General features: G+C 42.6%; 1 protein-coding gene across 1 annotated transcript in view; it reads left to right on the top strand.

Moving 5' to 3' along the window:
- NDC1 (NDC1 transmembrane nucleoporin) overlaps window positions 1–8,620 on the top strand; it is a 50,475-nt gene that overhangs the window by 17,381 nt on the left and 24,474 nt on the right. The window contains exons 10-12 of the mRNA XM_006768391.2: window positions 2,478–2,570; window positions 4,371–4,452; window positions 6,996–7,154. Of these exons, the coding sequence (XP_006768454.1) occupies window positions 2,478–2,570; window positions 4,371–4,452; window positions 6,996–7,154 (334 nt within the window). The remainder of the gene's footprint in view (window positions 1–2,477; window positions 2,571–4,370; window positions 4,453–6,995; window positions 7,155–8,620) is intronic.

The following is an 8,620-nucleotide window of genomic DNA, read 5'->3' as shown; positions in this document are numbered from 1 at the left end:
TGGCTCCCTTCTCCCCAGGTGTGGAGAGGATGGGTTGTGGAGGTGTGGACAGATTCAGGATCATGAGGATGGGGTGTATTTAGATCTAAGGTGGGAGACTATACTCTCATCTGTTAATTGCTTCTCTCATCAGTCACAGTTGTAATTAAAATTCTTTTGAGCTATATTGGACTTATCCTATATAATAAGACAAACATGCAGATTAACCGTTCCTCTGCTACGCTCAAAGCCACCCCCACAAGCCATGCCAACCAGCCAATCCGAGTGACTATGCAAATTATCTGACAAAGATGGCGGTTAATTTGGATACGCAGGTGTCAAGTGCCCCAGGTGACGGTGGCCGTGGCCACGGGCTCCCTGGACTTTCGTTGGCCCCAGGAGGCAAGGCCGTAGCCATACCTGCGGGCTCCCGAGACTTTCGTTAACCATCACCCCGAGACAAAGATAGTGGCACCCATAGTGGCCAGGGCAGGATGCTGGTGGTGTTGCCCCGGCAACGTGAGCCCAGGGTCTGGCCCGGCTGCGTGGAGGGAGGGGAGGGGAGGGGCCTCTGGCTGGAGTCTGCCTCCAGGGATGCCCAGCGTCTGTGCCCTGGCCGGGCGGAGGGAAGGGAGGGCAGGGGCCTCGGGCCGGAGTCTGCAGCGAGGGTGCTGGGCTCACTGCGACACCAGCCCAGAGTCCATGCTGAAGGAGGGAGGGGAGGCGCCTGGGGCCGGAGTCCCTGGTGAGGAATTCTGGGCTCGCGGCGACGCGTTCAGCTTTAGAGGTTATTTACTAACCATCAGTAAGTAAATAACTTCTAAAGCTGAACATGTGTGCTTGGCTGGGTGAAGAGAGGGGAGAGCAGGGGTCTTGGCTGGAGTCCGTGCCCCGGCTGGGCGTAGGGAGGGGAGGCGAGGGGCCTCGGGCCAGAGTATGTGCCTTGGATGCGAAGAGGGAGGGGAGGGCAGGGGCCTCAGGCCCGAGTCCTCGGCCAAGGGATGCTGGCATCATTGCAGGACGGACTGAGGGACCCCCTCCCCCACAATGCATGAATTTCGTGCATTGGATTACTAGTTACATAATGAGGAACAATGTTGGTATTCTTAATTATTGGAAACTAAATTGAATGGACGTCTAATGGTATCTGTTTACTATGCTTTAACTACAATTGAATTATCTTCTGAAGGTTTTCATTTCTCTGTTGAGTACATACTAGAGGGGCCTGAATTTTAAATTTTTCTATGTGCTATTGATAGAGATAGCACTAAAATATTTAAATATAAGGCAATAAAATATTTTTTCTTTGAATGAAACTTTAAAAATGTATGTTGAAGCCCAGTGGGTGTGGCTCAGTGGTGAACGCTGGCACATGAACCAGGAGGTCATCAGACTGATTCCCAGTCAGGGCACATGCCTTGGTTGCAGGCTTGATTCCCAGTGGCGGGTGTGCAGGAGGCAGCTCATGGGTGTTTCTCCCTGCACACCCCCTACTGGGGATGTGCCCGCAACCAAGGTACATGCCCTTGACTGGAATTGAACCTGGGACCTTTCAATCCGCAGGCTGACGCTGAGCCAAACTGGTTAGGGCTAAAAAATATTTTAAAAAATGACAAGAGATAACAATACTGGCAAGGATGTATAAAAAAACTATATTGAAGAAATGTTTGTTTATATATATAACTAGAGGCCCAGTGCACAAATTCGTGGGGCCGGCCAGGGGGAGGGGACATGGGAGGTTGCCCAGCCAGCTCCACCCCCAATCAGGATGTGTGGGTGATCAGGGATGGGACCAGTCTGGGGCAGGGGCCCCAGGCGGTTGGTGGGCCAGCCCCACCCCCAGGTTGAACTCTGGTGGAACTGTGGGTGATTGAGGGGACAATTTGCATATTACCCTTTTATTATATAGGATTTTAATCCTCATCCAGGGTTATGTTTTTATTGATTTTTAGAGAGAGAGTAAGGGAGAGAGAGAGAAACATTGATGTGAAAGAGAAAAATCGATCAGTTTCCTTTTGTACCTGCCTAACCAGGGGTTGAACCCACAACATAGGCATGTGCCCTGACTGGGAGTTTAACTCCTTTAGTGTATGGGACTATGCTCCAACAACCAAGCCACCCAGCCAGGGCTGAAGAAATGTTTTTAAATGGATGGGATTTACATTGTCTTTATCATCCAAGTGTTTGTCTTGGAAAATGAGTGTTTCGGTTTCATTTTACCATCTCTGTAGGTTTATATTCTTTAGTGGCTTCAAAGAATCTTTGCTTCTAAAATTTGTTTCATTATTGGAAACCAGAAATCTAATAAAATTGGAAGGGTAACATTTTAGAAAGTAGTATGTTTGGGTATATATAACTTTAATACAACATATTTTTGCAAGGAACAGTAAAAATGTTAATTTGGTCTGTTTTTATAACTAATATCAGTTAGTACTTACCGACTATAATAAAGCCATGAAAATACTCACTTTCATAGTCCTTTTGATTATGTTTGATAGGCTCATCTGTTCCCTGTTCAACCACCATTTGCAGAAGAGTCAGATGAATGCCTCCCAAAAGTCTTAAACAGTAATCCGCCCCTCATCATAAAGGTACCAGAACTGTGCATTTTATATCTTTATACAGTCATCTCTAACTTATCTTATAGAAGCACTTAATATATAATAACTTAGGTGTTTAGATATGTTTTTTGAGAGCCTAGCACAGTGATGGCGAACTTGTGACACGCGAACCTATGACACCTCTGACACGCGAACTCATTTGTTTTGGTTGATTTTTCTTTGTTAAATGGCATTTAAATATATAAAATAAATATCAAAAATATAAGTCTTTGTTTTACTATGGTTGCAAATATCAAAAAAATTTCCATATGTGACATGGCACCAGAGTTAAGTTAGGGTTTTTCAAAATGCTGACACGCCAAGCTCAAAAGGTTCGCCATCACTGGTCTAGCATATTCTAAAACTTTTATTGTAAAAATCACTTAACATGCTACATTGCATGCTGTTTACTTTTTCAGTTTTCTTTCCAAGTGACTAAAATGAAAGTATATACTCTAATGCATGTGTACAAGTTAAGCTAATCTACTAGTATATTCAGAATAGATATAAAAATATTTCCACACATAAAATCTGATGATATGCATTAGCTTTTCACAAACACCTCATGGTAGCAAAACAAAGCATTATTGGTTTTTTAAAATCACTGGATCAATATTTTCACTCATGTAGTTGGCCATTATGACTAAAGATAGTGCTTGGTAGTATGTAGACATTCAGTGAACTCTCTTAAGATATGAATAATAATTACGATCCTAAAATAAATTTTAATCCAAAAGAGTTTAAAGAAGTTGCAATAAACTTACAAATTAAATGAAAATAAATTGTTTTAAATTGCATTTTGAAATTTTAAAATAGATCTACAATATATGTGATCCTGTTAAGAGGTCATAGTAATTAAAAGAGAATTGAAATAGTTAGAATTCATAGTTTTTATTGCACTGGAAAAGTTATAAACCAATAAGAAAATGAACCACTGAGGCTCTTATTACCTTTAATTATCAATTATGACTAATTAAATAGATAAACAAAAATACCTAACATTGATTTAACAAATCTTTATTGGGCAGGTGTCAGTTACTGCTAGTTACTTAGGGTGTAATGATGAGTAAGATGTAGCACAGCCTAATGGAAAAGGCAGATGCACAAAATAATGAAAATTTACTAGGGTAAGTAGAGTTTGAACCACTTATTCTGCTTGGGACCAATATAAGGAAGCTTCACAAAAGGTATGGTCTCTTGAATGATGAGTGAAGACATTTGACAGGGAACAAAATGAAGAGTTTTGGTAAAAAAGTACCACAGACATTGCATGCCTACTGTGTGCTGGCACTGACTTTGAGTGTGGTAGCAAGCAGTACTTTGTTCCTGCCTCACAGTTTAGTGAGTGGAACCAGGTGAGACAAGTAAACAGGCAATTACAATAAATTATGTTAAGTGCCACAGTTGAGAACTGTGGTGTATGTTTGTGTGAGGGAGGCCAAGGGAAAGTTTCAGGAGGAAGTGATGTTTTTGTATGTTTCCCACCATAGAGTTGGGAAAGAACACAGAAAGGTCTTTGGTTCCATGTAGCGGGGACTGTAGTGGGTGGGGTATCCTATAGAGCAGCAGTGGCCAACCTTTCAGACCTCGCGGACCACCGGTTGGCGACTGCTGCTATAGAGGATAGAGATAGGAAAGTTCTGGAAATCTAAAAAGGAAGGTTAAATATTATTCTCTTTATGAAAAATTTCAACTGATTTCCCCTTATATACATCATGTTGAGCCCAGTTCATAAGTAAGATTTTATGTAAATATTAAAAAAAGTAAACTTACGTTTCCTCCCCCTTTTAGTATTTGGCCTTGCAGGACCTGATGTTGCTTTCTCAATATTCTCCTTCACGAAGACAAGAAGTTTTTAGTCTCAGCCAACCAGGTAATGCTAAAAATAATAGACCTGACTAGGCATGTGTGTGCAGAAAGTGTTCTATTTAAAATATTTGGTGAGATAGGTATCCTATATAATAAAAGGCTAATATGCAAATCAACGAACGGTGGAATGACTGGTCGCTATAAAGTGCACTGACCATTGGGGGAAGACGCTCAATGCAGGAGCTGCCCCCTGGTGGTCACTGTGCTCCCCCAGAAGCCAGGCTTGGAGCTGGCAAGTGCAGTGGCAGTGGTGGGAGCCTCTTCCGCCTCTGCATTAGTCAGACATCTCCTGAGGGCTCCCGGAATGTGAGAGGGCACAGGCCTGGCTGAGGGCCACCCCCGCCCCCCGCACCCCGGGTGCATGATTTTTGTGCACCGGGCCTCTAGTATTTAACAAAATATCACACATGAAAGAGCCCATTAAATGAAGTCATGATTTAAATCTTGTAAATAAAACAAAGTGTTTATGTTGTGGTTAGAACTTGTGTCATCAGGAAAGGTATTTTTAAGTTTTTATATTATTTCCTTCAGGCCCCTCATTCCCTTAACCTGAAGAAACTATGAAGTAGATTGACAGTTTTAGAGCGAGAATGCAGTTTAAGATCCCTAAAAGTTTTAATACTACAGGGGTCTTAAATGTCAGGTGTATCAGGTGGTCTAATCTCTAGATGGGGGACCTAATTCTCAGAGAGACTAAGTGGCTTAAATAAAGTTAATGTCAGAGTTGGATAAGAAATTTGACTCCCCGGCTTGCGGACTGAGGGGTCCCGGGTTCGGTTCCGGTCAGGGGCATGTACCTTGGTTGCGGGGGGCATCCCCAGTGGGGGATGTGCAGGAGGCGGCTGATCGATGTTTCTCTCTCATCGATGTTTCTGGCTCTCTATCTCTCTCCCTTCCTCTCTGTAAAAAATCAATAAAATATATTTAAAAAAAAAAAAGAAATTTGACTCCCAAGTGCAGAGCTCCCCTTCCTGCCATGCTACTCTGCCTCCCTTAAAAAAATTAGAAAGGAACTAGATTTGATGGTGACCCAAAGATGCTATTGGTGACTCTTACTTGCCAACCTCTTCAAGATGGTAATTGTGCCAGTGCTCTGCCTTATTTCTAGGAAAAAAAGAAACATCTCTAGTCAACACCGGGAAACAGAGAACTGGGTAGCTTTTTTACCTTCTTTCTAATTAACTCTTCACTATTTTGCTAAACTTGCCCATTCCCAGATTGTAAAATAAACCTTTATAGTTAAATGTTACATGGAAATAAAATCGAGTTATATAAAATATAAATGATTGAAGCTAGTCTCCTTTTAGTAACATGAAAAATGTAGCACTGCTGTTGTGGAGAATAACTGTAGCAATAGTTTTCTGTCAGACTTAGGTTAACTTAGGAATTCTCTGTTTTTTAAAAATATATATTTTTTATTGATTTCGGAGAGGAAGAGAGAGAGAAACATCAATGCTGAGAGAATCATTGATTGGCTGTATTCTGCATGCCCCCTACTGATGATCATGCCCACAACTCAGGCATGTTCCCTTGACCAGAATGGAATCTGGGACCCTTAGTTGCCAGGCCGACGCTCTACCCATTGAGCGAAACTGGCTGAGGCTAGAAATTCTCTACACATTAAATATTTTCACCAGAAATTCAGTAAACTGTAAGAAGGTGGCATGTTCTCTGCCAGAGAACTTTTTATTCTAGGGCATATTATTAAAATTTAACTGGACCATTACATAGTCCCCCAGTGGTCCTGAGTTACAGCAGTATAAAACATTCTAGGGCCCGCTGATGGAGTATGTTGTTAGTTTGCAAGTGAAGTGGTGTTCCTCTTGAGTTGTAAAGGGGAAATCTTTAAGGGAGGATCTAAATAAAATGATTGGCACCCAGGATGGGGAAACCAGTTTTCAGTGGACTCCTGCTATTCCCAGCATATAATGAAGTACAGTTGATTTAACATGACTGCCCTAGGAGATAAAAGTCTTAGAAAATCAAAAGATAATGAGAAAGAAGAGTATGGGTCATATAGCTCAAGCAGACATGTAAACTCTTAAAATACAAAGTGTGATTATTACACTTTTACAAATAATGTGTAACTCCTATGGATATAATAGCAAATAGGGACTATTATACAAATGAAAATATAAGGAAGCACAGTGGGTCAGATAGAGGTCACCAGGGGCCATGGTATACATCTCATTAGACATGTTAGTGTTGTCTTAGTCTTGAGTCTTCAGTATTGCTAATAAAGAAACCCTGGGCATTTGCACTGAAACCATTCTCTAGTGTTTGGCCTTATTTTAATGATCAGTTTGAGAGGTTTTTATGGTAAAATAGCAACTTTTTGCTTGTAGACTTTGGGGAAAATTATTTCATCCAAATATTTATTGAATTGATGTGTATTAGATGGCATGAATATGAATATAAATAGTAGCTTAATAGAGAAAAGTGGGCCCTGATGCAAAGTGTAATGTAGCATTTCTAACTGATTTTTGTCCTCATTTGAAGGACTATATAATTATATACATTTTAAAAGTTGGTGTTTGGACCTTTTAGGTGGACATCCCCACAATTGGACGGCCATTTCAAGGGAGTGTTTGAATCTTTTAAATGATATGACTCAGAAACTGGTGCTCTACCAGGAAGCTGCTGCAACAAATGGAAGAGTAATGTCTTCCTCATACACATTGGAGCCTAAGAAATTGAATTTTCCAGGTAACTGCTTGTACTACTAAGAGAGGGGAAAACATTTGCATTTTATTTCCTAAGAAAGATGATGGTAGTTAATCTAGAGATATGTGTATGAGTGTGAGATATATGTATATTTAGGGAAACTGATCCAATATGTGGGATATTGCACTGTACCAGGAATAAGAACTCGGTATCATTGTAGGTCAAAAAAATTGAGTCCAGTGCGATGGTGATGTACAAGTGGAGGGTCTTATGCTTTTTCACCAAATCCCTTAAGTAGAAAATACCTAGGGATGTAAGAATATAAATAAAGGACTTAATGTTCAGATGCTTTTTGGATCTAGGCATTTAGTAAAAATGGGCGAAACTGGCTAGGTGAGGATGGTGGTAAACTTGGGAGCACAGGCTTCATCTGAAGGGGGAAGCTATGGGTTAGCTTTAGTCCGTTATTTCCATGTGAGAATTTGGACCCAGTATCTGAATTTGTGGTTTTTTGGTTTTGTTTTTGAAGAGAATCCTGAAATAAAAAAAAAAAATGTTATGTGAAATCATCCATATACCGAAAACTAACAGATTACAGCTGAAAAATATTGAAATAAGTTCATGAATGTCAGATTTTAAAAGGTTCTAGAGTACTTCAGATGTCATCAACTTTCAGATTAGCACTTATTTATAGAAATAGAAGCCCAGTGCACAGTTTCGTGCACCGGTGGGGTCCCTCGGCCTTACCTGCGCCCTTTCACAATCCGGATCCCCACTGGTGTACAACTGGGGCCGGGGAGGGCTCCAGGGTGTGTCCGGCCCATCTCGCCCAGCCCCGATCGGCTGGACCCCAGCAGCAAGCAAACCTACTGGTCGGAGCATCTGCCCCCTGGTGGTCAGTGCGCATCATAGCTACCGGTTGAACAGTCAGCTGGTTGCTTAGGCTTTTATATATATATATAGACTAGATGCCCAGTGCACGAATTCATGCACAGGTGGGGTCCCTGGAGTAGCCTGTGGGCATCGGGCTGAAACCCACAGTCCAATGGCACCTGATGCTCCTGCCTGCCACTCCTGCTCATCCTGACCCCAGTGCACTCGCCTAGGGCTTGCGCCCAGTCAGTCCTGATCGGGAAAGGCTCGCACCGCCCACAGCGACGCTTGCCAGCTGTGAGTCCTGTGTCTGGCACCCATCCCGATGGCAGTTGTGGGGGGCTAAGATGTGATTGGCCCTCCGGGTAGGCTGTGGGACGCCCTTGCCAGCCCAGGATCCAGATTCCTCCTGCTGACATCCGCGCTGGTTGTCAGGAGCCCACTGGCGGCCACTTTTATAACATTTCTTCCTTGCAGAGTGTCTAGGAAAGGGAGGCAGCCTCAGTGCCTGAGGCCGACATCCAGGAGGCTGGCGGCGCTGTCAGGATCATACCAATGTCACCAGTCCATCGGTGCCTGGCCTGTTCTCAAGAGATTGGGCCTGCAGGACTACTGAGGTAGTGAGTGGCTGGGGA

This window comes from Myotis davidii, unplaced genomic scaffold, assembly GCF_000327345.1.
Source record: "Myotis davidii unplaced genomic scaffold, ASM32734v1 scaffold79, whole genome shotgun sequence".
NCBI classification, from domain to species: domain Eukaryota; kingdom Metazoa; phylum Chordata; class Mammalia; order Chiroptera; family Vespertilionidae; genus Myotis; species Myotis davidii.
This window is presented reverse-complemented; position numbering and strand designations above follow the sequence as displayed.